The 27826-nt window shown below is 53.2% G+C and overlaps 1 protein-coding gene across 21 annotated transcripts in view; it reads left to right on the top strand.

Moving 5' to 3' along the window:
* Positions 1–23931, top strand: part of POU2F2 (POU class 2 homeobox 2) — an 80297-nt gene extending 56366 nt beyond the window's left edge. For 5 of the 21 annotated variants that reach the window (XM_070450783.1, XM_070450786.1, XM_070450780.1 and 2 more), the window contains 13 exons: positions 1200–1382; positions 1632–1901; positions 13371–13476; positions 13570–13661; positions 15629–15790; positions 16046–16187; positions 16270–16418; positions 16501–16677; positions 17847–17913; positions 18393–18521; positions 19221–19422; positions 19554–19627; positions 19879–23931. In XM_070450783.1, the coding sequence (XP_070306884.1) occupies positions 1200–1382; positions 1632–1901; positions 13371–13476; positions 13570–13661; positions 15629–15790; positions 16046–16187; positions 16270–16418; positions 16501–16677; positions 17847–17913; positions 18393–18521; positions 19221–19422; positions 19554–19627; positions 19879–20213 (2088 nt within the window). In that variant the 3' untranslated portion in view covers positions 20214–23931. The remainder of the gene's footprint in view (positions 1–1199; positions 1383–1631; positions 1902–13370; positions 13477–13569; positions 13662–15628; positions 15791–16045; positions 16188–16269; positions 16419–16500; positions 16678–17846; positions 17914–18392; positions 18522–19220; positions 19423–19553; positions 19628–19878) is intronic. The other 16 variants (XM_070450782.1, XM_070450781.1, XM_070450792.1 and 13 more) reach the window with 16 other exon arrangements.
* Positions 23932–27826: the final 3895 nt, after the last annotated feature.

Here is a 27826-nt window from a genome sequence, read left to right as displayed (position 1 = left end):
CACAAACTGAACACCTGTGTCATCAGCATCAGATCGAAAAACAGAAGATGACCAGACTTCCAGAAGTCCCTTAATTTCCCCAGGAGGGCAGCCATGGCCCTGGCTTCTAGTTCCGCTGTTTCACACTGCATCCGCAATCCCCTTAGACTCTCTGACACTTGGATCCCACCCCCGGGGCATGGCACTCACTCTCTGTTATTTGGCCTTTCCCCGGCCTCTGTCTGTCTGTCAACTTCAGTCTGTGTCGCAAACGCCATGCACGCTCCTGCCAAGTCACTGTGTTGCCTTGCACAGGTCGCTTTCCCTCTATGGCCCTCCTTTTGCAAGACGTTATTGGGACATTGGGCTGAAGGATGATACCTAATATTCCCCTCTGGGCCCGACAGTGAGACCCATCAAGCCACACACCCCCACCCCATGTGTCTTTTACCAACAGACTTCTCAGGCCAGCCCACCATTGTCTGGCTTTTTGTGTGGGAGGGGAAGAAGGCAGGGACCTAGAGACCACTGTAAGCTGGTCTGTCACACGTGGTGGATGCAGATGCATCTGTATACTCCATAGAGAGATGAGGAGGGGCTCAGCGGACTCTGGGGTGGAGGCTGACAGCTGGCAGACCTGAACCACATCTGACCTGCAAACACCCTTTGCTGACCCTGCCGTTTCTTAGGATTTTACTGGTAGGAGCAGAATGGGCTGGTTAGGCCCCCTCAGGCAGGCGGGCCTGCTCTTTCCAGCCCACTCTGTCCACACCTGCCCAAATCACCCACTTTGCGTCATCTGCCTGTTTCCTTAGGCTTTACTTGGTGACCCATATTCTAAGGCGGTGATTTTTCTCTAATACCTTAAGACCCTTTCTTCCAACAAAGTCTTGTTCCACTGGACAGACAAGAGATGTACTTTGCGCTAAAGCAGATGAGGGATATGCTACCCAGAACCCTTGTGTCCCCCAGGCATCATTTCCCATTTGACACATAGGGAACTGACCCCCAAGAGGGTAAAAGTACTCTCCAAAGGTGACCCCCTCCTGTTGGGAATTTGGGTGCAGAAGGTGTGTTAACCTTTCTGACCGATGTGGAAACAGGCTAAACTGAGCGGTTAGCAGGCCCCTGCAGACCTCGCCCCCGCCCCCCAGTCTGCTCCTCTCCGTGCGAGTGCCGGGCTGGCGTTGCCACACACGTGCCCTCTTTTTGGTTCGCAGGTGGGCATTCTCTCTGGCCTCCACTTAACATTCTGGGGTCCCGGACCCTGCCTCTCTCCCCCCCAGATCAAGGCTGAAGACCCCAGCGGCGACTCAGCCCCAGCAGCACCCCCGCCTCCGCAGCCGGCTCAGCCACACTTGCCCCAGGCCCAACTCATGTTGACTGGCAGCCAGCTAGCCGGAGTAAGTACTGGGGCGCACAGGGACGGAGGACGATGTGGGGGGTGAGGGGAAACAGGCCAGCCGCTTCCCATCTGTTACAGGACCCACGGTGGCCTGGGGTATCCCGCCAGTCCCACGGTCACTCTGTCCACGCCTGCCTCTTCTGCCTGGTAACCCGCTTGGCTCAAGGCGCCAACTAACCCCTCTCTGCCTTCTCTGCTCCTCCCACGCTCCTCCTCCGGCCCCGCCCCGGCCCCGCCCCCCCCGCAGCTCACGGCCCTGATGCCGGCTCAGCAGCAGCTCCTCCTGCAGCAAGCGCAGGCCCAGCTCCTGGCCGCCGCCGTGCAGCAGTCCAGCGCCGCCGCCGCCGCCGCCGCCTCCACCTCCTCCTCCTCTTCCTCCTCCTCCTCCTCCTCGACCTCGCAGCCCCCAGCCTCCTCCTCCTCCGGGGGAGGCGACCTGCCACCACCACAGTCTGCCAGCCAGCCCCCGGGAACCCCACAGCTCACCCTGTCCCAGCCCATCCAACTCACAGCACAGGTAAGGGCGGCCCCCAGGGGAGCACCCTCCCCCGGCCGAGGACCCGAGACTGTGCAGGAGGCTGGCTGGTCCCCGGGTACCATTTACCATTCTGACCCCAGCCACCGGCCAGGCAGTCCCCTGGCAACCCTAGGAAGCTTTGGGACACTCTGCCACCCATCATTGGGGTGTAGAGCGAGGCTTGGAGGGAGGACACCCTCCACGTGATGGGAGTGCCTGACTCCCCAATTTCTGTGCACCTCGCTGAGGGGGCCCAGCCACCTGGGAGGCTGACACGTCATCCTCAGTTTACAGCAGAGGAAACCAGGGGTCACCTCAGTGAGCAGGACCTGTGTGTGGGCCATGAATGAAAGGCTGAGACTTAGAATCAGTGTCCCCACATCATGTCCCCTGGCTCATCCAGTGAGACCCTCTTTCAGAAAGAGGTCCGTGATGTATGGGTCAGGAAATGCCGCGTTCTCTCTCCCAATTCTACAGACTTCCAGTCTACGTGGAATCATGCATGAGGGGCCATATTAGCGTCTAGGCCTGGCATAACAAAGTATCACAAATGGGGTGGCTTAAAACAACCAAAATGCATCATGTCAGACCAGAAGTCCAAAATCAAGGTGTCAGCAGAGCTGGGCTCCCTGTGAAGGCTCTAGGGGGAATCCCTCTTTGCTTCTTCCAGCTTCTGGTGGTGTGGGAAATGGCTGACTTTCTCATAGATGGATGACTCCAATCTCTGCCCCCGTCATTGCGTGGCCATCTTCTCTGTGCATTTCAGTCTCTGTGTCCACGTTTCCTCTCCTTGTAAAAGGACAGCAGTCATTGAATTAGGGCCCACCCTAATAAGCTCATTTTAACTTGGTCATATCTGCCAAGACCTCGTTTTCAAACCAGGTCGTAGTTACAGGCACCAGGGGTTAGAATTCCCACCATATCTTTTTAGGGAGCACAATCCAACGGGGGCAGTGGCCAGTTCAACTGTTGGCAGTGGCCCGCAGACTTCCCGTAAGGATGGCTGACAGGCACTGAGTAGCAGCCAGGCAGGCCTCCTCTTTTGACAGGCTGCTCTCTGGTGCACCCTTCCTTCCGCACCTGCCGTGTCCCCCACCTGTGCTGTTCACCTTGTTTCCATATAGCATTTGAGTCTGTGACCCGTATTGTAGGACAGCCAAGGGCCTTAGGAAACCTTAAACCAAGGGACCCTGTGTAACTGCCCACAGCCCTGAGTTTCTCACAGTGACTCTTCCTGGGATCCTCCTCTCTCCCCGCCCCTTCCCAAGGAATCCCCCAGGTGGCCTGTGCTGTCTGCACCAGGGAGCTGTCCAGCACCCACGAGGCTGTTCCCTTGGCAGCAGTTAGCCTCTGATGGACCGGCTCCACTGCTGGCCGGCACTCTTATTTGGGGCTGTCCTTAATACGGAGCGCCTTTCTGCCTTCTTAGCGCTTCCTGCCACTGGCTTCTCAGCAACACAGAGCAATCTGGCCTCACTGTTCTATAGTGACTTTCCCAAACAGATCCTCCCAATGCCTGGCTCGCCACTGTTGCCCCATGTAGTCTGTTGGACATGGCCTTGGTACCAGGCATTGTGCTAACGCGACCGCCTTGAACCCACAGACCCTCATCATGCCTGAGGCTCTGGGGGAGTGAAGTGACTTCACCTGCCTCAGGTCATACTGTGAGCTCAAGGGACATTGCCAGCCCAGGAGTCCAGAGCTGTAACCACATGATCTGGGGCTGCTGCCCCTCTCTGGCACCCCTCCCTCCCCAGCCACCAGAGACCCTTGTGATTTGCCTTGCAGCACATACCTCTCTTCACTGGGCAGTGCTGAGGCTCAGGGCTCCTCACTAGGCTCCTCCAATCTCTGTCCTCCTTTCTACCTGGAAGTCAGCCCCCTCTCTTTATCTGGTCAGCTCCTCCTCTTCCTTTAAGTTCCAGCTCAGGAGCCTGTGCCTCCAGGAAGTCTTCCATGACTTCTTTCTCTCGCTGGTTTGATTTTCTGCTTTCTGATCACCAAAGGCTGTGTGAAAATAGGCCCTCGAAAATCTCTGTTGAAGGAACACAGACTATAGGGAGGGCAGAGGGACAGGGCAGCCTAGTGCAGACCCAGCCAGGCCATCAGCCCCAGGAGCAGCAGATGCTCCTGTTCAGCCAGCGCCTCCAGACTCTCCACGGACCCCAGGAGCAGCAGGCTGGCCCTCTGCCACCCGCTGTCCTGCCCGCACCCTGATTCTCCAGGCCTCCTCCTGCCCAGCCCTCTCCTCTCACTTTGCCTGCCCCAGCTTCCCCCAGTTCTGATCTTCATCTGTCCCCTGCGAGTGCCAAGCTGAGCTGAGGTGGTTTCCTGGGAGTTCCATCACCCTGTGATCTCACTTCCCCAGCAGACAAATGTTTATCCCGGGCAGCACAGGAGCAGGGAACCGAGCTGCCTGTGCCCAGGCCGCGGTGGGCACCACGTCCTCCTGTGCTCACTGCCCCGCTGCAGTCACAGCCAGCCTGGCCCGGGCTTGACTCTCTTCCCAGCCTGTGTCTTGTGCATCCCGGGGCCAGTTAACTTCTCACCCCTGCTCAGCTCCGTCCTGCCCTCACTTCACAGATATTTCCCTGTGTCGAGCCATGGCGGGAAGCAGGCATGACTCACACAGAGCCTTGTCCCCCAAGGGGCTCCCAGTCTCGTAGGGAAACAGACACACCAACAAGCCACCAAGAAATGTTTGAGAAGTTCTAAGAAAGTTAAAGGGCTTCCAGGTGGCACCAGTGGTAAAGAACCTGCCTGCCAGTGCAGGAGACCTAAGAGACGCGGGTTCAATCCCTGGGTCATCAAGACCCCATAGAGTAGGGAATGGCAAGCCACTCCAGTATTCTTGCCTGGAGAAACCCATGGACAGAGGAGCCTGGTGGGCTACAGTCCATAGGGTCCCACAGAGTTGGACACGACTGAAGTGACTTAGCACACATGCAGGCAAGAAAGGCAAAAGTCCTTTCATAGTCCTGTCACTTTGAAATTGTATATAAAGTTCAAAGAGAAAGTCCAGCTTCTGTCCCTGTAATGCCAGCTTCCAAAAAGTAATGTCGGTCAGCTTGGCAGGAACCTTCCTTGCATTTTCCTATCTTGAACAGATGAAGAGGTGATTATAATACCATTTTACCACTGCCTTTTTTTTTTTTGGCTGCACCACATGTCTTGTGGAATCTCAGTTCCCTGACCAGGCATTGAACCCGAGCCCTTGGCAGTGAAAGCAGAGAGTCCTAAGCATTGGACCACCACAGAATTCCCTCTAATACAATCTTACACTCTGTGCAGTCAGCACTGGGCACAGTGCTTTCTACCGAGGGGGCTTCACAGATATTTACTGAATCAATGAGGGATGTTTTGCTGCAGCTTTTCAATCAAGGGTAGGGAAGACATCTCTCCAGGGGAGTCATTCAGAATGCCTGGGGTATGAGAGGCATTGATTGAACATTTATATTCACTGCTAAAACATCATTTTGTGTCTGGAGAGCCTGGGGAGTTGGGGGATGTCCCCATTTCATCTTACGGCCGCAGCAAATAGAGCTCAATAAGATCTTTTAGGCAGGTAGGACCTAGTGAAGAAAGGTGACTGGGAGAAACCTGCTGGGAGTGGTGGGACACAGGAAAAGAAAAGCGGCTGTGCCTGAGGGAATCAGGGCAGGCTTCCCGGTAGAGGTGCCATCTGAACCAAGGTGGGACAGGTAGGAGTTTGCCAGGTGGTTGAGTGGGGGAAAGGGTTCCAGGCATGGGAATGGCAAATGCAAAGTGAGAGAGTAGGGCAGGTTTGGGGAGGCAGTGGGTGGGCGCGAATAAAGGATGAGGTGGGAGGAGGTGTCAGTGCAGCCACAGCCCCCCTCTAGGCAGTTTAAGAGTAAGAGGGAGTATTTGGCTCAGGCCACTGAAAAGGCCCAGCCTAGAACATCAGACCCGGCCCCAGGGACCTGTCTTCCTTTTCACTCCGAGGCAGGCCCAGTGGATACCAGCACTTCTAGCCTTGCAGCCACCGTGCCCAGGGAGATAAAATACACCCATTGTCCAGAGTCATTGTCTCCTGACCCCTGAGAAGGTGGGCTCAGTCCCACCTGGACTACGTGACATGAGAGTGGGAAGGGCAGGACCCCAGGAGGAGATGAGTCCTGCCACTAGAGAAGAGTTGGGGGATGCCAGGTGAGCCCAGGCACCCATCTGGAGGTGTTCAACCATATACCCACAGGCCCCAGAGCCCAGGAGCCAGGCTGAGGCTCACCGGTCACTCCAGGACTCATGGGCTGGGAATCTGTTGTGGTTTGTCTGTCCTGGAATTTTAGCATGAGGTAACATGGAATGTTGGGCTCTGATGGTAAAGAAACTTTCTGCCAGTGCAATCGATGTGGGTTCAATCCTTGGGTCAGGAAGATCCCCTGGAGAAGGGAATGGCAACCCACTCTAGTATTCTTGCCTGGAGAATCCCATGGAGCCTGGCAGGCTACAGTCCATGGGCTCTCAAAGAGTCCAGCACAACTTGGTGACTAACAACAACAGCATGGAATGTTATATGCAATTGGCACGTAGGTGTTTTTCCTCCCTGTTAACTGGTTCTCTGTTCCACCGTATTCTGCCCCAGTCGCTGCTCCACGTGGCAGGGCCAACCTCTGGGGGATGGGAGTATACACAGACAGGCCACCTCTGTCCACCTGCAACTGCAGCCTTTAGAGCTTCCCCCAGTGGAGGGGACTGGAGGAATCATAGTCATTTATTCATTCAGCTAACACTTACTGAGCACCTTGTGTATGCCAGGCTCTCGTTCATGGCCCCGAGGGGACAACTGGGAGCAAGGCAGAGGGGGCTGCCCTTGAGGACGTTATTATGTTCTAGTGGAGAGACAGACAGTAAACAAGTCAACAAAACAGCAAAACAAGACGGTTTTAGCGTAAGTGTAATGAAGAAAATGAAACAGGGTGCTGCCCTAGAGGAGGAAGCCACTTTTTTTTTTTTTTTTTTTGGGCAGTGCTGCACAGCACACTGGGTCGGGGATCGAACTCTTATTTATTGATTTTAACACCAAAAGCATTTTGTATTGGGGTATAGCCGATTAACAGTGTTGTGATAGTTTCAGGTGAACAGCGAAGGGACTCAGCCATACATATACATGTATCCATTCTTCCCTGAGTTGCGGGAGGAAGTCACTTTCAATGGGTGGTCAGGAAAAGCTTCACTGAGAAGGTGGCCTTTGAGAACCAAGGCCTGAATGAGTCAGGCATGAAGGCAGTAGGAGAGCTTAGGAAAGGGCAATAGCAGGTACAAAGGTCCTGAGATAGAAACCAGCTTGACTTGTTCAGGGCACAGAGGAAGGTGAAATGTGTGAAACAGAGTGAGTGGGAGACAAGGGGGAGGTGAGGGGCTGTGGCAGAGGCAGGCAGGACTGGCTTTTGCAGCGTCTCGTAGGCAAGATCAAAGAGTTGGGAAGGTGTGCTGGGTGTGATGGGAGGCAGTGGGGGCTGCTAAAGCAGGTTAGGAGTGTGCCCCGACTGACCCTTTACAAAGCTCCTTCCAGCTGCTGTGGGTAGAATGGATTAGAAGCGAGGAGCCGAGTGGGAAGCCCTTGCAGGCATCCCTGAAGGCGATGGGAGTGAAGGTGGGGTCCAGCATGCTATCTTGTATGGATTCTGTAGGTCAAGGGTGACTCCTGGGACTCTGGCTTCAGTGACTGGGTGGTGGCGAGGTGGTTTCCTGAGCTGGGGAAGGCAGGGGAGGAACAGGGTGTTTTGGAGGGCGGGGCTGGGGAACCAGGAGTTTCACTTTGGACAAGGTAGGGTTCAGAGAGTCTGTTAATCACCCAAAAGTAGAGACATCAAATAGGCAGATGGATATTGGAGGCTGAAGCTTGGTGGAAGATCTGGGCGGGAGCTGAAAGTTGTCAGTTTCCAGGAAGAGGATGGACCCATGGGGCTCCTGCCCTCGAGAGCGCATGGGGTGACATGAGGCGGGTGACGTGAGGGTGCAGTGCCAGCAAATGCTTGTGTTGGGGGAGTATGTTCTGGTTTTTGAGATGCTTTGAGAATAATAATATTACTCAGGCCTCAAAACAACCCAGTGAAGAGTTAGACATTATTACTCTCATTTTATAGATGAAAGAGCAATCCAGGTGGTGCTAGTGGTAAAGAACCCACCTGCCAGTGCGGGAGACATAAGAGACACGGGCTCGACCCCTGAGTCAGGAAGATTCCCTGGAGAAGGAAATGGCAACCCACTCCAGTATTCTTGCCTGGAGAAGCCCATGGACAGAGGAGCCTGGTGGGCTACAGTCCATAGGGTCTCAAAGAGTCAGATACGACTGAAGCGACTTAGCATGTGTGTACACATAGGTGAAAAAACTGAGGCCCCGAGAGAAATGACTCAGTAAAAATGACTGCTGTTGAAGGAGAGCCCCTTGAGTGAATCAGGGATCAGGCTAAATGTTCTATATGCATTGTCTCATTTAGTTCTTTAACAGCCCCATGAGATAAGAGGTGTCATTTGAAGAAATTGAGGCTTAAAGAGGGTAAAGAACTGCCCGTGGTCTCAGGTGTGTAAAGGACAGCCAGGTGTCTGGCTGGCTCCAGAGCCCAGGTATTCCAGGACACCATGCATTGTTACCCTAGACAGTCCAGCCCAGAGAGAGAGTTGGCTTACCCCCGAGGCACTCAGGAATTCACTGGTGGCGCAGTGCTTAAGGGGCTTCCCTGGTGGCTCAGTGGTCAAAGGATCTTCCTGCCAATGTAGGAGATACAGGTTTGATCCCTGGGTTGGGAAGATCTCCTGGAGAAGGAAATGGCAACCCACTCCCGTTATTCTTGCCGGGAAGATTCCATGGACAGAGGAACCTTGGGGTCTCAGAGTTGGACATGACTGAGCCACTGTGCATGCACACACGTCAGTGATTAGGACTATGTGCTCTCACTGCCAAGGGCCCGAGTTTGAACCCGGGTTGGAGAACTAAGATCCCACAAGCTGTGAAGAGTGCCCCCGCCCTAAAAAATGAAGAAGCAGGCACAACATCCAAGACTCAAATCATCATGGATCTCAGATGAAAGGGACCCTTGAACCCCCCAGGTGACCTTCCTACCCATTGTGGGAACTCTCTCCATACTGTTCTGAGCAGGTGGGGGTGCAGTGTCACCCAGGCGGCCCCCAGGACGGATGCTCTCTGCCCCCTCAAAGTGGCCCCTTCCACTGCTGGGTTTTCACACAGTCACTGCAATGTACTTTACACGGTTCCCAGCCCCCATCCCTTCCCATCCTCTGCACTCTGGACCTCACTTCAGGTTCTTCATGTCCTGGCAGCACACAGTGTCCAGAACAGGTTGTAATTTGCCCTATCAGGGAGGGTAAGCCAATGTACACATGTGCGCTGACACCTTCCCCTTGGGGCGGCTGTCGGTGTGTGTGGAGGCCAGTCTTGGGGGGCAGGGGGGTCGGCCTGTGCGGTGGAGTGAGGCGCTGCACCTGCTGGGCTCGGCCCGGGTGCCTCTAGTTCCTTCTCAAGGCTGCCTCCTCCCCACCAAGTGGAACCAGCCCAGTGGGCGATTACACTGCAGTTCACCCATAGGTCATATAACCGCCCTGTCTCAGTCTTTCTGCCCCCAGACTGCGGCCAAGATCCTGCCTGTGGCAAAACCCAGTCGTTTGGCACCCAGACACCATCAGTCCTAAGATTTATCTTATGCATTCGCTGAAAATTCGTGTATCACCTGTACCGCCCTGCTCTGGGGCGGGGGGTGATCATATGACAGCGATGAGCAAGAATGTGGCCCTTTCCTCAGCTTTGATAGGCTGTGTTAGCCCTCTGTTCTGGTTTTTCTCGAAGGTTAGGGACAGAGCAGATGATCCACTAATATCCCAGCGGGGGTCCAGCAGGCATGCCTCTGATCACTCTAACTGTTTCACGGCCTGTTTCGGTCCTAACACGCCCCCAAGTGGCTTCAGATGGCGAGCCGGTTCAGATGGCGCTAGGTTGTGGAGATATGGCGCCCCCTACTGGCTCCCTTGGTCTTGCGGCAGCTCACTGCTCTTCCCAGAATCTCCTCTCTCTTTTTTCCCACATACTGATGTATGTACGTATGTATTCATTTGGCTGTGCCAGGTCTTAATTGCAGCAGGCAGGATCTTTAGTTGCCACATGTGAACTCCCTGGTCAGGTAACAAAGATCTCAAAAGCTTTGTGGCAGCTAAAAAAAAAATAAATTCGATGGCAAGTTGTAGAGGCTTTATTTTTTTGTTTGTTTTGACTGCCGCGCAGCTTGCAAGTTCTTCAGTCCCGACCAGGGGTCGAACCCAGGCCCCAGCAGTGAAAGTGCAGAATTCTGACCAGATTGCCAGGGAATTCCCTCTATTAATATTTTAGAACAAGAATCTGGGCTCCACAGACCATCCCAATGGGGGTCTGTGGATAGAATTCAGGGGTGAGAGTCCATGAACTTGGACGGGAAGATGTTATGTCTCGGTTGTCACTGTCCTCTCACTGAAAACGTAGTAGTTCCTTCCAGTATGCATAAAGGCAGCAGAACACAGTAGCGTTGGGAGGGCTTGGACGTTGTCGCCCATGGAATGCACGGGTATTCCCATATTGTACTACAGTTGTTGCCGATCTTTTCAAATATAATTTTCAATCATTGCTTTGAAATTACAGTAGTCATCCAGCTCATTGCTTGCTCCTATTTAATGGGTTAACAAAAAAGCCCATTGATTACTGTTTATCACAGTCAAAAATATATTTGATGATTGTATTTTAATATAAGTAATTTGCTTTGAAGCTCTATATATTGTATGTTGCACGTTTGTTTGTTTTTTTAATTCTGAGAAGAGGGGGTGGGTTTTGGCAGATGTTGAAGAATTCAGAGCACAAAAGTGTGTAGAAAAAAATTTGAAAAAAAAAAATTTGGTGGGGGACTTCGCTGGCAGTCTAGTGGTTAGGACTTTGTGCTTCTACTCCAGGGGTCACAGGTTCGATCTCTGGTTGGGGAATTAAGAACCTGCTAGCTGTGACACTCGGCCAAAACAAAGATACGAAAAAATTTTTGGTAGAGCTTGTGGATAGACTGGATGGATAAGGGAGAGGAAGGGAGGAAGAATCAGAGCTGATCCCCCAGTTCGTGGTCTGAGTAGTGGTGGGTGGAGGACTGGTTAAGGTTCTCATGCAACTCCTCACTGTGAGACCCACACAAATGGCGACGCATTTCCCCATCTTTTCCCTCTCCCTGCTGATTCAGAAAGAAATTTGCAGACCTCTCTTTCAGCCTTCTGGAGATAAAAGGGGGTTTCTCCTGAGAGTCACACGCCCAGGGAGACAAGAGTTAGCAAATCTTTTTATTCTTATTTATTTATTTTAATCAATAAGCTGAGAGTTATACAAAATCAGAACAATGCTACTGACAAGATTATCTCTGGCCTTACTTTTTGGATTCAGTTCAGTGGACACTTAATGGCTTTCCAGGCTCTACTAAGGGTGAGATGGTGGTGTTTAGTCACTCAGTCGTGTCCAACTCTTTGCGAGCCCATGGACTGTAGCCCGCCAGGTTCCTTTGTCCCAGGGATTTCTCAGGCAAGAATACTGGAGTAGGTTGCCATTTCCTTCCCCAGGAGATCTTCCTGAACCAGGGGTTGAACCCAGGTCTCCTGCATTCCAGGCGGATTCTTTACTGCCGAGCCACCGCGGGTGCTGAGGGTTAGGGATACAAGTAGAATAAGACATGACCTCTACCTTCTAGAGTTTCAGTGTAGTGGAGGAAATGAGGTCACAGGCACATGCACTGCATTCTGAGAAATGCAGCATAGAGCAAGGTGGGAACAGTTTTGTGGGGCCAAAGTTTATATAACTTTCAGGGCCTTTTAAGGAAAAGAGGACAGGGAGTTCTCTGGTGTCCCAGTGGCTAGGCTTCCAGGCTTTCACTGCCGTGAGCCTGGGTTCATTCCCTTGTTGGGGAACTGAGATCCCATGAGCCACACGATGTGGCCAAAACAATAATAAATAAATATAAAATGAAAACTACTGAAAGTACACAGATCGTAAGTATACAGCTCAATGAGACTCACAAACTGAGCACACCCATTTAACAGGTACCCAGATCAAGAAGTTGAGTATGGCCAGGCCTCTAGAAGCCCCTGAGGATCTCTTTTGGTCTGTGAAAGTGTTAGTGGCTCAGTTGTGTTCAGCTCTTTGTGATCCCATGGACTGTAGCCTGTCAGGCTCCTCTGTCCATCAGATTCTCCAGGCAAGAATACTGGAGTTGGTTGCCATTCCCTTCTTCAGGGGATCTTCCTGACCTAGGGATCGAACCTGGGTCTCCTGCACTGCAGGCAGATTCTATATGCTCTGAGCCACACATGCAAATGGAATTTAAAAATCCAGGTGTAGCCAAGGTTGGTTCCTCCTGAGGACTGGAAAAAAGGATTTGTTCTGGGCCTCTCTCCTTGGCTTGCAGATGACCACCTTCTCCCTGCATCTCTTCATGTCATCTTCCCTCTATCCATGTTTGTCTTTGTCTGCAAATTTCCCCGGATTATATGGATACTAGTCATATTGGATCAGTGCCCACCCTAATGACCTCATTTTAACATGATCATCTGCAAAGACTATTTTCAAATAACATCACCCCTCTGGGGTTCTGGGGAGGTTAGGATTCCAACGTATCTTTTTTTCAGAGGGTAAGGGGGGAACGACACAATTCAACTCATAACAATGCCAAAGAGTTTTCCTAAGTGATTGTACCAATTTAATCAGCCACTTGTTGTTCATTTGCTAAGTTGTGTCCAGCTCTTTGCAACTCCATGGACTGCAGCACGCCAGGCTTCCCTGTCCTTCTCTATCTCCTGGAGCTTGCTCAAACTCATGTCTACTGAGTTCGTGATGCCATCCAACCAATCCAACCATCTCATCCTCTGTTGAACCCCCTTCTTCTCGTGCCTTCAAGCTTTCCCAGCATCAGGGTCTTTTCTAATCAGTCGACTCTTCGCATCAGGTGGCCAAAGCTTCACCTTCATCATCAGTCCTTCCAATGAACATTCAGGTTGATTTCCTTTAGAATTAACTGGTTTGATCTCCTTGGAGTCCAAGGGACTCTCAAGAGTCTGGTCACTAGGGGCTGGAGTATTTTAAAGCTAATTTCAGACATGATATCATATGCCTTGGGAGTGTTTTAAAAGGAAGGAAGACTTGGTCTGATTTACATTTTTAAGCGATTCTATCTGTTCTGTGGGAATATAAGACAAGGCAAATAGCCCATCAAGAAAGAAAAGGTAAATAAAGAGTGAGCTTTCCTGTGATGACACAGGTAGGATGCTCAGGCCTTCCAGGTGCCCTCAGCTCAGGGGTGTGTCCAGCGACCTGCGCTCCATCCCTTGATGACTGGTGCCATCCGGTCCTGTGGAGCACCACTTGGGGTTTGGGGGATGCCGAGGGAGGAACTGGGCCAGGACTCAGGCTGTCTTTCTGTCCGCCCTCCTCCGTGCCAGGACATCCAGCAGCTCCTTCAGCTCCAGCAGCTGGTGCTTGTGCCAGGTCACCACCTCCAGCCACCTGCTCAGTTCCTGCTGCCGCAGGCCCAGCAGAGTCAGCCAGGTAAGACCCCCTATCCTGGGCGGCCTCCCCCGACACCTCCACATGACTCCCGATGCCCCCCCTCACCCCGTGTGGTCCCTCTTGTCTCCCCAGGCCTGCTACCGACGCCAAATCTATTCCAGCTACCTCAGCAAACCCAGGGAGCTCTTCTGACCTCCCAGCCCCGGGCAGGGCTGCCCACACAGGTGAGTGGTCTGCTGAGTGCTTCAGGGTGGGGTGAAAGGTGTGAAGTTGGAGGAGTGAGGGTCTGCTTCCCATTTGGCCCACCCACAGCCATGGGGGCCAGGGTGGGGGTCGGGAGCCTCGGGCCCAGCGCTGTTCTGCCACTGATTTGCTGTCGGACCCTAGGCAAGCTGCTCTCTCTGTCTGAGTTGGCTTGCTCCTCCACAGAATAAGGGAAGTCAACCAGACCAGTGGCTCTTAACCCTTGCAGGCACATGGGTTCCTTGGAGAACCTGATGGAAAATTTGAGTCTGACCTCCCACTACCCCCAAAAAGGCACACGTGCACAAACACAAAATTTCAGGGGGTTCACAAGCCTTTAGATCACAAATGCTTCAGATCTCCTCCAGCACTCCAGTGGGGTGGGGGGTGGGGTTCCCTGAGGAAGGCGTCTGTTGGTTCATGTCCCCTTCCCAGACCACAGACTGCAAACGGTGGCCCACACTCACTGAAAAATTGAGTTAGTTGTCAGCAAAATTCCCAGATTCCCAGCTTCTTTTGACAAAGCAGAAGCTATGGGAAGGCTGGATCTGCATTCAGAGGGTCTGAGCACAGGCCCCTTCCCGCATGGTGTGAGCTCTCCAGGCTGTCTCGTCCCCATGGCCTTTCTTTTAGTTTGCTGCCTGCGTCTAAACTTTGATCATGCGTGCATGCTCAGTTGCTTCCGTCATGTCTGACTGTGCAACCCTGTGGACTGTAGCCTGCCAGGCTTTTCTGTCCATGGGTTCTCCAGGCAAGAATACTGGAGTGGATTGACATGCCCTCCTCCAGGGAATTTTCCCAACCCAGGGATCGAACTCGCTGTGTCTCCTGTGTCTTCTACATCTTAGGCGGGTTCTTTAACACTGAGCCACCCTGGAAGCCCCCAACTTTGATAATACTCTTTCATACTCTTTCATAATTACAATTTCAGAGTTCCCTCCTACCTATTTTTCAAAACAGCCCTTTCAAAAAATATATAAACTATTTCAGAAAACCTGAAAAGTTTAGATACTAATACAGGGCTTCGTTACAATACTAGAATCCAAAATGCTCAGAAAATCAAGTTGCTCTTGTAATGTGGCCACTGGAAGTGATTTGGCTGCAAAACCTGTCTTAACCTGAATTGAGGCAGCGTATGACTTCTTTATCCCTCTTGTGTGATGTTCACCCTTAGCTGACAGCTGTTGATATGTCTGAATATAGGGTAATGCCTTGACCCTAATTGAGGGAGAGTTTACCTTATCTGTGATATATGCCCCATGCAGACTTTCTAAAACCTGAAAAATTTCTGAATTCTAAAACACATTTGGCCCTGAGGTTTTTGGATAATGGATCAAGGACTTGTGTGTCCAACATCCCTGCACCCACCACCTGTTTAGATGTTTCATTTTTAGGGAAATGAAGCATTCCAGAGAGAACTGTTGCTTCCTTGTAAATTCCCCTAGTGTTCCTCCCTATTTTTTTTTTTTAATTTTTAGTTTATTTGCAGCCTAGTCATTTTTAATCTGATTCTCCCAACAACCCCATGGGGTAGGTAGAGTAGCCATGATTGTTCCCATTCCGCGGAGGGAGAAACTGAGACCCAGGGAGATTAAGAAATTTGCCTGAGTCCCCAGCAACTGGATAGCGGAGCCAGTCCTTGATTTCCTGCCGGAGAGGAGGCTACAACAGTGAACCCCCATGGAAAGAGCCTTTGGAGGAAGGAGATGGCTGCTCCTTATGGGAGTCTGCAGGCCGGGAGGGGATGTGCAGAGAATTTGGGGCAGTGAGAGCGCCCTTGTGGGGCAGCAGAGGTCAGCTTCTGAGTGGGGAGGAGCCACCTGGGGGCGGTGGTGGGGAGTCTGCAGGGAGAGTCTGAACGGCAGGGAGGGAGGGGGACTGAGCAGCCAAGGCTGAGCCCCATCCTGGTCCTCGGCCGTGCATCCCACCCACCTGCCCACCCCACCAGGCCGTGACCCGCCCCACGCTGCCCGACCCGCACCTCTCACACCCGCAGCCCCCCAAATGCTTGGAGCCACCATCCCATCCCGAGGAGCCCAGTGATCTGGAGGAGCTGGAGCAGTTCGCTCGCACCTTCAAGCAACGCCGCATCAAGCTGGGTTTCACACAGGTCTGAGGCCGCCCGCCAGGATAGGCGGTGGGCGTGGGATGACAGGGCGGCGGGACCCTCTGGTGGCGGGAGGGGTGGGGCCTCGTTATCTGGTGGGCAGAGTAGAGGGCGTGGCCAGGTGGCGGGCGGAGTGAGGGGCAGGGATTGTAGCTGCCTAGTGGGTGGGGTGAAGAGGAGGGTAGAATCATCTAATGGGCGGGGCTGAGCCTTCTGCCCGGCCCTGACCGGCATCCCATCCCCGCCCCACCGGCCCAGGGTGATGTGGGCCTGGCCATGGGCAAGCTCTATGGCAACGACTTCAGCCAGACGACCATTTCCCGCTTCGAGGCCCTCAACCTGAGCTTCAAGAACATGTGCAAACTCAAGCCCCTCCTGGAGAAGTGGCTCAACGATGCAGGTGGGACTTGGGCTGGGGTTCCCGCGCGGGCGGCAGGCCAGGGAAGGCACCCTCTCATGCCCCCATCTCCTCCCGGACACAGAGACTATGTCTGTGGACTCAAGCCTGCCCAGCCCCAACCAGCTGAGCAGCCCCAGCCTAGGTTTCGACGGGCTCCCCGGCCGGAGACGCAAGAAGAGGACCAGCATCGAGACAAACGTCCGCTTCGCCTTAGAGAAGAGTTTTCTAGCGGTGAGGTCCCAGCCCCCGCCCCGGGCGGCCCCGAGGGCTGGCGACAGGATGCTCCCGGGGCTGACGAGTTCTCTTTCCGCAGAACCAGAAGCCTACCTCAGAGGAGATCCTGCTGATCGCAGAGCAGCTGCACATGGAGAAGGAAGTAATCCGCGTCTGGTTCTGCAACCGGCGCCAGAAGGAGAAACGCATCAACCCCTGCAGCGCGGCCCCCATGCTGCCCAGTCCGGGCAAGCCGGCCAGCTACAGCCCCCACCTGGTACCAAGAGCCCCACGCGGGGAGGAGGGGTCTCCGAGCTCTGGCACACTCTCACCCCTTGGCGGGCACCTCCTGTGAAGCATAACCTACCTGGTTGTCCACAGTGTTCCCAGAATGGGTGGAGGCAGGGAGAGCCACCCTTGGGGACAGGCTGTTACATGGGTGGAGCACAGTCACACAGGGCACACTGTTCTGACGGAGATACAGGCACCGCCCGCACACACTGGCGTGGCCACACACAGAACTGTCCCCAGGTGCAGCCACCCAGGGATGGCGCAAGGTGGAGATCTCCCCTCACACAGACTGACAACCACTCAGACCCTGGCAGGGGCGTCAGTACAGCCCTGGTTGTGCACGGGACATCCCTTTTTCCCACCTAGTGTGGAAGGGGTTGTGACACTACCGAGAGGGGCAAGGGGCCCAGAGGAGCCCCCACCCAGGGATGTGAAGGAAGGAGGGACCATCTGAGCTGAGTCGTGAGGACAAGAGAGAGTGAGCCAGCCACGTGGTGGACAGGCAAAGGGATCTATGTGCACAAAGGCCTAGAAGCCAGAGTGTGCTGAGCCCAGTTCGAGGAACTCCAGTGCAATTTAGTGTGGTTGGAGCTGGAATGTTTATGAATGAGTGTCGGGGAGGGGTGAAGGATAGGCAGGGGCCAGATACCAAGTCCAGTGCTGAAGAAGCTTTAACCTGAACCACAGGCGGTGAGGCACTCAAGATGAGTTTGGAGCCTTAGAGGGACTGGCTAACATTTAGAGTGAGGCTTCTGGGATTAGGATGAGACTGGAGGCAGGGAGGCTAAGAAGGAGACTGGTGGATGGTCCCCCCAAAATCAAGCAATATAATATCTCAACACTGTGATGCAGAGATACACCTTATGCTCCTAACCACCCACACCCCACCATGTGAATGTACAGAGACATGCATGCTTCAGACCTGCAGTGGGGCAGCGTCGGAGGAGAGGCAGGGAATGACTGCCTCCTGTCGGTGGCCTAGGATCACCTAGGGCAAATGTGACGAAAGCTGATGGAAAGCCCCTGGCATGATAGAAACACAGCCTTGCAACCACAGCCCCTTTCCCCACCCTGGAGGCACAGGTGCAGGGGTGGTACCCACAGGAAGCACAAGGAAGCTGCTGGAAGACAGTGCCTTCTCTCCTCTCTCCCCAGGTCACACCACAAGGGGGCGCTGGGACCCTGCCATTGTCCCAAGCTTCCAGCAGTCTGAGCACAACAGGTCAGAGGGGGCAGTGGGCAGTGACAGGGTGCTGGGAGAACGCAGGGCAGGCTCGAGCCTGAGGTCCTCAAGGGCATGTTGTCTCAGGGCATCTATGGGCCTCGAGACTGAGCCTGGAGGTGGGGGGTGGGGAAGAGGGCAGACTCACCCCTACCTGCCAGAGCAGCTCAGGCTTCATCTGCTCCATAATTTCATATGAGAAAAGCAGGAGGCTGATAAAGGTGATGTGTCTGGGTTCTGTTTCTGTCATTTAGAAACTGTGAACTTCAGAAGCAACCTTACCTCTCTGAGTCTCAGTTATAAAATTATTATGAATGTATCATATATACAGAAGCTATATCCATAAATATAGACATAACAAAAGTGTGTATGCAGATACACACCTTTGTACCCAAAGCCCTCCTTTGTTCCTTCCTGGGGTGCGTGCGTACTAAGTTGCTTCAGTCGTGTCCAACTCTTTGTGACCTCATGGACTGTAGCCCGCCAGGTTCCTCTGTCCATGGGATTTCCCAGGCAAGAATACTGGAGTGGGTTGCCCTGCCCTCCTCCAAGGGATCTTCCCGACCCAGAGAACGAACCGGCGTCTCTTAGGTCTCCTGCATTGGCAGGTGGGTTCTTCACCACTAGCGCCACCTGGGAAGCCCCCTTCCTGGGGGTAGGGCATGTGTAACACCATATATAAAAATAATACAAAAACAAACACCAATTGTCCCTCCTCAGGTTAAGAAATAGTAAGTGGAAGTTTATAAAGTAGTAAGGGTGTGCCTGGTTCTAGGTCTAAACTCTTATATAATGAGTGTTGACTTCACACCCATTTTATAAGATAGATTCTGTTATCTTCCCCATTTTCCAGATGAGGGAACTGAAGGCCAGAGAGGTGAAGGTACTCACCCAAGGGCACAACTGCGATGTTGCAAAGCTGGGAATTTCCTGGGTGTCTGACCAGAGTCTACGCTCTGGGCTATCTCAGCCTCGGGGTGCACAGCTGCACCCCCTTCCTGGCTCCGAGAGGGAGCCATAGGGGTCTGTCCTCTGGGCACCCCTGGTTCTTTGTACAGAGGGGCCCGGAGGTGAGATTCAGGGCTGGATAAGCAGGGTGTGAGCACACTCTGGGCTCAGGGCAGAGGCCCGGCGGGTGGCTGCTGCTCGTGCTGGGATTGCTGTCACCATGCAGAGGCTGTGGGACAGAAGGGCGGGAGGCCTAACTGTGCTCTGACCAAGGAGAGGTTGCGGGACTGGGCAGGTGTCGACCTCAGTGGAGGAGGAGTGGAAGCTGAAGTCTCCATCTCTTTGTTTCTTTCTGGCAGTTACTACCTTATCCTCAGCTGTGGGGACACTCCACCCCAGCCGGACAGGTGGAGGGGGTGGGGCCGGGGGCGGGGCCGCGCCCCCCATCAATTCCATCCCCTCTGTCACCCCCCCACCCCCGGCCACCACCAACAGCACAAATCCCAGCCCTCAAGGCAGCCACTCGGCTATCGGCTTGTCGGGCCTGAGCCCCAGCACGGGGTAAGTGGGCAGCGGCAGGTAGGAGGCTGCGGGAGAAGCAGGGTCGCTGCTGCTTCCAGGGTGGGGAACTGTGCCCCCGATCCTGCGGGAGGGTCTCTGCCCCGCTAATGCCTCTGCTTTGCCTCTTGCAGAAGCACAATGGTGGGGTTGAGCTCCGGGCTGAGTCCAGCCCTCATGAGCAACAACCCTTTGGCCACTATCCAAGGTGCGTGCTGCCTTAGGTCACTCCCATTGTCACCAGCCCCGTCCCCCGGGGCCTGGAGCCCCCCCATTGCTGCTCCAGCCATGCCATCCTGCCCTCGCTCACTGCATCGCTCATCTCTTCATACCCATCTCGCCTCTGGGGAAGGCCTGAGGGGTGCTGACGGGGTCTGTGGGCTGGATGGGAGGACAGAGGGCACCGCGGGCGGGATGCTGGGAGGCACGCCCAGCCCAGCCTCTCTCTCTCCCTCCCAGCCCTGGCCTCTGGTGGAACCCTGCCCCTTACCAGCCTTGACAGCAGCGGGAACCTGGTGCTGGGGGCCGCTGGCGCAGCCCCAGGGAGCCCAGGCCTGGTGACCTCACCACTCTTCTTGAACCACGCTGGGCTGCCCCTGCTCAGCGCCCCGCCTGGCGTGGGTCTGGTTTCGGCAGCCGCTGCGGCCGTGGCGGCCTCCATCTCCAGCAAGTCTCCTGGCCTCTCCTCGTCCTCCTCCTCGTCCTCCTCCTCGTCCTCCTCCACCTGCAGTGAGACGGCAGCACAGACCCCTGGAGGCCCAGGGGGACCCGAGGTAGGGTCCAAGCCCGAGTGAGGGCCCGCCATGCCTCCCCTCCGACTCCTCTGACCCCCCTGCCTCTGTCCCCCGCCTGGGAAGTGGGCGAGGAGGCCGGCGGTGGGGGCACCGAGGGTCCTCGGAGCAGGAGTGACAAGGGAGGAAAGACCAAAAAATAAAAAAATAAAAAGCAAAAGACCAACCAACAAACCAAAAAGAAAAAAAAGAAAGAAAAGAAATCAACCAACAGAAAAAAGAAAACCAAAAATAATCACAAAGAAACCAGCTGCCCCAAAGGAACCAGAGATGAAAAACAAACATTAAAAACAAAAACCAAAAAACAAAAAGTTCCTCACCAAACCGAACAAACCAAATACCAGTCTGGAGCCAGACCTCAATGTGCTCACCCTCACTGCTACGACACCAAATAGGAACCCAGCCAGGGGCGTCACAGCCTCAGCAGGGCGGACCTTACTCGACCCCTGGCTGTAGGGCCAGGGCTCCCCTCTGCGGGGGGCGGGGGGTGGCCAGAGAAGGAAAAAGAGAATGTGCCAGCCTCCCAGCCTGTACCCCCTGCCCTGGGCCAGCCAAGACAGGGCAGAGCCTGCGGTGGAGGGGGTGGGCTCAGAACTACCCACCAAATATTCTTTTCCAGATGGTGAAAGAGAAAGGGCCTGAACAACCTTACACCAAATATTCAGTAGCTTCATCCAAAGGATGTACAGAATTTTTAGCGTTGTGCTCAACAGAATGTGTCCCTGTTGTGTGTCCCCCCCCCTCTCCTGGCCCCTAGCTCTCCCCGCCCGGGCAGGGGGTCTCGCTTTAACCTCCTCCCTCCCCCACCCAGGGGAGAGTTCAAGGCAAGGCCTGGGATGACTTTTCAGCCCTTTTACCTCCCCCGCCCTTTCCCTTTGAAGGGTGGGCTAGGCCATTTTGCCAAGCTCTAGCTCTCACATGTTCCCCCTACCCCCCCCCCCACCCCCCGCCCACCCGTCACCTCACCCTCCTCTGCTCAGGAACCTCCCACTATCCCTGGTCCAAGGGAAGGAGGAAGTTTCAGACAAGAGAGGAGAAGGTGAGGGCATTCAAGTTGTCTTTTTTTCCATCCTCGTCTGTCAGTTTCCCTTAAAGAAAAAAAAAATTTCATATTCCAGTGCCTATCCGTGGGATCCTTCACGTTCTTTGACATTTTTGACCAGAAACCAAAAAGAAAAATCACCTCGCTCTTCCCACCCTGTGCCCCTCCGATACTGGCAGATGCCTCTTCCTCCCCCCTCCACCCCACATGCACACACGCACGCACCCCAGTGGTGGGGTTCCTCCAGATGGCGTCCCCATCAGGGTCCGTGTGGTAGGGACAGTGCCATGGCCCGTGGTCCCCATCCGAGAGGGCGCTGTGGTGACCACCACTCCCACAAGACCTCCCTTGAGTCTTGGCTGGACCCCAGGTTTGCCCAGCCCCGGACGCATCTCAATGGACAGAGGAGAGACGCTGCTGGGAGCCACGTTGCCCTCCTGCTATTGGGGAGGCCAACAAAGTTTTGAACCAAAAAAAAAAAAACAAAACAAAAAACCAAACAAACAATAAATTAAAACTAGGAAAAAAGAAAGAATTTATAGATATATATATATTTAAGGGAAAGAAGATGAGGACTCTTCAACGAATAAGAAGGAGCCGCAAGGTGGAGCCAGGCCCCTGCACCAGTGGTCCAGGCCTTTGGTCCCCAAGGCGGATGGAAGGATGGATGCTTCTTTCTCTTCACAAATACCTCATGGACGTCGTCTTCGGGAAAGCTGGAGGGGGGCGGCTGGGGCCAGGCCTGCCCCTCAGCCAGGGCGGATGGAAGCGGGTGGGCAGGGCTGAGAGAGGGTGTCAGGGACGGGGGTGAAGAGCCCCAAGCTCCCTGCCTCCCCCCCCCCAATCAACTGAAAAAGCTTTAAAAAAACAAAACAGGAAAAAAGAAATGAGAAAGCAAAAAAGAATGGACGAAGGAAAACTAACAAACTTTCGGGTGGTTTGATTCCTCCTTTTGAGTTCTTCTGTCTTCTTCAGTCTGTCCTCTCTCCCATCTCCTCCTTTCTCTCATCTGTCCCTCCCTCTTCTTCCCCTCCTCTCTCACCTCTCTCCATCTCCTGTTTCTGTGTCTCTCCTCAAACCAAAGTGTTGCTGTGAAGGACGCGAGCCATTGAAATCAGAGTGGCCCCCGCCCCTGGCTGGGCAGGCGCAGAGGGAGGAGAGAGCCCCAGGAGTCTGGCGGGGCTGCCCAACACTCCCAGGAGAGGCAGACGGAGCCTCGGATGCCACCCTGGGCCCCGAGGCCTCAGCGTTCTCACTTTCTTTCTTGTCTCCCTTCTCCCACCTGGGAAATGAAACTTTCCGGCTGGGCCACGGAGGCAGCAGAGACTCAGCTGTTTCAGGGGTCTCGGGGTGCCTTGTCTGGGAAGTGGTGGAGTGGTTGCTCCTCCCACCCTGGCACCGATGGGACCTGGCAAGCCGTCAACCCATCCTCGCCAGAATGTAAGCATCTCCGCTGAACCTACTCCCCGCCCTTACCCTACCTCTGAGTTTGTCCGTTTTTATTTCCTGAAGAGAAGGGACTGGCTAGCGGGCCTGGGCCCTAGCCCAAGGGTGGAGACGGGGCCACGGGCTCATGAACGGATAGGAAGGACGTTTGAGCAGAGCCAAGTGAAAGGAATTGCAACCAAAAACCCCTCCGAGAAGACAGGCAGCATGGAAGGCATGGTGGAGATGACTCAAAAAACTATGATTCTAGACCAAAAAATAGAAAAAAAAGAAAAAGAAAAAAAAAAAAAGAAAGAAAAAAAAAAGGAAAAAAAAAAAGGAAAGAAAATCCAGGACTCACCACCACCCACTTCATCCTGCTTCCTCCCCATCAAGTCCTGCGACCCGGACTGCTGCTCCTCCTCCACCCCAGTACCCAGTAGGAAGCAGGCAGAGAGGAGAGGAGGAAGCAGGGGGCAGGGATGGGCCTATGCCCTGACATTGGTGGAGGGACCCCCGTGCAGCCAGGGTGGTGGGGACCCTCCCCATCCAACCCCCATTATCTGGGAAAAGAAAAAACAAAAAGAAAATTCCTGGGAGGGGGAAAAAATAACCAAATCCCAAGCTTTAACTACAGCTGTGAAACCAAATATTGGGAAGGGGGTGGGAGGGAGGGAGGGGCAAGTGTGCCCCAGGTCTCCCCCCTGGGCCCCCCTCCCCCGAGGACTCGAGATAAGGCACCAAATACCTCATAGAACTTTAATGTTAAAAAATGGAAACCAAATATCGTTGGCTGGGGGCCAGCCAGGGCAAGGGGCTGGGGGGCTGAGGGAGCCAGGGTTAGGAAGGTGATGGGGGAATTCATGCCCCCCACCTCCCTCTGCCCCTTCCACTCCAGCCTCCCCCGTCTCGACTCCGGGAAACAAAACTATCTCATCGTTTTTATTTTGTGGTCTGTACAGAGCCTGTGTCCGTGTGTCTGTGTGCGAGCGAGAGAGTTGGGGGGCTGGGGAACTTTATGTGGGGTTGGGGAAGGAGACCCCAGGCCAGGTTCTGGGCTAGGGGAGATGTCTGAGGTGGGGGGCCAGGGGCCTGGGCTAGGAAAAAGGATGAGTGGACTGGAGAAAGTGGGAGCCCTCAATTTCTCCTCCCCAACCCTGAGCTCCTTACTCAAGGGAGGGACAGAGACTGGGTCTACCTAACGGTGGACCTTTTAATTGTGCCAAAAAAAAAAAAAAATGCCAGTAACTAGAACACCTCTCTCTGGTCTCTTCTGGGAGGGTGGGGGCTGGAAGTGGGAGGAAGGACTACAGGAGGGTAAGTGGGGTCAGTGGCGATGAAGAACCCAAGGCTCTGTATGAACTGGGGCTACGACCAGGAGGAGGGGTAAGGCTCTGAGTTTCCCGCATGTCTCCTCCCTGGGGAAGGCCAAGAGAGGGTCTCCAAGCCCTGCACCCTGGGAAGATGGGGTATGGGACTAGCCATGTGGTGAGGGCACCTCTTGAACTGGCTAGATCTCCTCCCCTACCCAAATCCCAGGGTGCCTCTCTCCCTTTAGCCCAGGGTAGGGAGAGCTGAGTGAGAGAGAGAGTGAGACAGACTGAGTAAGACTGAGACACGCGGGCCCCCACTGGCCTCCGAGTGGGAAAGGCAAGTGCGAGAGATAAAGGCCTCCAAGAGAAAAAAGAAACAAACCAAAGATTTAACCATTAAAAAAAAAAAAAAACCCACAGACAACTCCGCTACCTTTTTATACGTTGGAAAAAAAAGTGAAAAAAATTAAAAAATTAAAATTAAAAAAAAAATAAACAAAAACTCCAAGCCGCAGTTCCTTCATGCGGTTTGAACTTTGACCTCAGCAGTCTCCAAAGCAAGATGACGATGAGAAAGGGGAACAAAAGAAAGAAAAAATAATGTATATTTTTAAGTATTTGTCCTTGAGATGTTACCTCCTTGTTAAACAAACACAAAAAGGAGAGCAAAATCCAGAGAGAAGCGTTGCTGGGACGGAGACAACTATTTACTATGTCTGTGACCCCTCCCCTCTGCTTCCCCTTCCTCTCCTTTCCTCTGTCCCTGCTGTCCCTCCCCCAACCTGTCCCCCCAAGCCCAGGGGCTCAGTATTTATTTATTTATATGATTGCAGGGTGACTGGGGGCCTCTCTCGGCAACTTGTGGAGAGGCCCTTTGGATCATGGTAGGGTGGGGAAGGGGCAAGGGGTCTGGAGAAAAGCAGGAGCCTGATCTTTGGTCAGTTCCTCTCTGCCGGCTCCCTTCTGGCTTCTCATGGCACTGCTGCCACCTTCACCTCCCAAATCCAAGGCTTCACGAGGGCAAGGAGACCATCCCACCTTGTGAAGATGAAACTGGTTCAGCCCTTTCTGGGGTGGGTGTCTCTCCCCTTTGAAAGACCAGGTTCGAATGGGGAGGGGAAGAGGTGGCGAGTAGTGGGCAAGGGAGACCAGGGAGTCGTACCCAGACATGGAGCAGGCCCTGGAGGAGACCTGCCTCTCCTCCATTCTCCCCAAGTTAGCCCCCTTTCAGTTCTGTTTGTCCCCTGTGTTGGTAGCCCCTCCCCTCCCCCCCAACTCCCCCTCCCCCCGCCCGTCTCTTCTCGTGGTAGCGGGTTAGCGTTTCAGTGTTCTTAACTCCAATCTGCTTGTTCATTGTACAATGTGCTTCTTTTAAGGCCCCATTTTTGTAACTTGAGTGTGTCATTCATCTGAACAACATCAAAAAATAAAAAATGAAAAACTGTACAGAGAGAAACATTGCCTGCTGTCCTTGGTCTCCTATCTTGGGAAAGGTGGTGGGGAAGTCAGGGTGTGGGGGTAGGCGTGGGTGTGCCCGGGAGGGGAAGGCTTTACGGCTGTTGAATGTTCAGAAGTAAGGCCTGAGCAATTTTTTTTCCACCAATTAAAAAAACAAGTCTGGGATCTTAGAATGAATTCAAATTCCTGAACTTAAATCTCACTTCTGGGGACCTCCCTTGCAATCCATGGTTAAGACTCCATGTTTCCACTGTAGGGTGCTCGGTTTCGATCCCTGGTCGGGGAACTAAGATCCCACGTGCCCATGTGACACAAACAAAAGAAATAAATCTCTTAGGCCATTTTATAGATATGTGTGACCTTCAGTATGTGACCTTCAATGTCAGCATCTGTAACACAGGGACAATATGTAGGATAAATGAGTACTATGAGAAAATCAGGAAGCCAGAGAGCAGTTCCCTACTTCCATCCACAGAGGACTTAAGAGACCATTTAAAGAGTTGACTTTGAAGTTGTCTGGTGAAACAAGATACACACCTGACTTCTTTTTCAGAATGACATTAGTGCTCTCACTCAAATTTCCGTGCTTGTCATTCGGCAGGAACTGTTTCACACACCAGACCATGGGTTGAGCCCCAAGATCTCACTGCTGAAAGTCATCAGTGGGTCGTCTCACTGTCGTCAGGTCTTCCTGTCATCACTTTACCCTCTGAAGTGTGCCTGACACAGAGGTGCTGGGATTCTGTAAACTCAATAGCAAGGGACAGGGGAACAGAAGAAAGGAAAAGAGTAGGAGAGGGTTTGATCATTTTGAAAGAGGACAAGTATTAGCACTTTGGGAATTCCCTGATGGTCCAGCGGTTAGGACTCTATGCTCTGTGCTTCCACTGGAGGGAGGCACAGGTCCCATCCCTGGTAAGGGAACTAGAATCCTGCAGGCAACATTGTGCAGCCAAAAAACAAAAAATTATCAGCACCGCACTGTTTTGGCAAGACAGAAAAGTGCTTCTCCAATTCTCAAGCCAAGTCAGTAGACAGTGGCATGTTGGGCTGGAAGACACGTCTTTTGTTCCAGTCCTCTGCCTGTAGGGGGATGCAGTCAGAACCATAGACCTAAAAGGACTCTCTCTCCCAGGCCAGTCTGTGACAATCACAGATGGCACATGCAAGAGCACTCGAGCTGAACTTGGCGGCATCCACTTGTGGCCCTGTAAATGTGCTCAACTGTTCCAAGCAGCCTCCCCTGTACGGTCATACTTGGGCCTCACACATCTTGAAGAACATGTTGTCACTAGAGGACCACCATTCTGTTCCCCTGAGTGCTCTGCTTAAGCAGCTTCTACATCTAACTAAAAAAATCTAGCAACGCAAGGTTCTTTGTAGAGTCTTCAAGTCACCACCACCAAAACTGCTGTGTTCAAAATGCAGATTCCTAGGTCTCATTGAGACAAGCTGCTGGATCCAAATTTCTGGGGAAATTCCCAAACATAAAGAGCCTTTGCCTGTCCAATTCAAACTCCAGCATCCAACAAGGGTTTGATTAGTGCATCTTCTTTAGGACCATGGTCCAACTGAAGACTGGAAATTTCAGTGGGGTGAACAATGACTTGTTTACATAAACATGTTTGTGCACATAAACTTTTCTCAATGAGGGAATCTTAAAAAGTTTTCACTAGAGGCTCTAGAAAGGAACCACAATAGAGGAAGGGTGATCCCTGCCCCCCCACACTGTCACAGAGCTTGCTTCTCTGCTGAAAGCATCTTTATTGTGGAGCCAACCAGAACTCTCAGGGTTTTTCCCTCCATTCCTGTCCCTTGATTCAGCCTGATTTTTATCTGGTTTTGCAAAGAGAAATCCTTTAATTTGTTCTAAGTATTTATTTGACATAACTTTCTCGATGTTACAGCTCTTCTTGAAAGCAAGCAGTTTGAGAATGAATCTTTACTTGTGGATTAAGGGGCTCTGGCATGCTGGGCTAAGGTGGTTCGAGTCCTTTCTGTAGGGTATGAGGTTATTAAAAGATGAAGCCCACGATCAACACACTCTGGTAGAAAACAATGGCTTAACAGATAAGTGCTGTTCTTCATTAGGAGCTTTCAAGATATCAAAAGGCTGAGCGCTTTACCATTTAAAAAAATGAAGCCTAAGCCTAAGCCCCAGTGCCCAGAGGGCTACAGGATTGCTGAAGGTAGTCTATCAAGAGCAAGGGAGAGGCAGAGGGGGCAGCTCTCAGGCCTCCCTTTCCACTGGTCTCAATGCAAAGAGCTTCCCTTTACCTCTCATTCACTAGGGTTCCAATACTAATCCTAACAAAAAGACTGGAGTAACCCTGGGGGTGGGGCTGTTAAGTTTTCTTGGTGTGGCTCTTAGAGACAAA

Source organism: Odocoileus virginianus, chromosome 20 (genome assembly GCF_023699985.2).
Source record: "Odocoileus virginianus isolate 20LAN1187 ecotype Illinois chromosome 20, Ovbor_1.2, whole genome shotgun sequence".
NCBI lineage: Eukaryota > Metazoa > Chordata > Mammalia > Artiodactyla > Cervidae > Odocoileus > Odocoileus virginianus.
The sequence above is the reverse complement of the archived record's forward strand: the minus strand, read 5'-3'. Positions and strand labels throughout refer to the sequence as shown.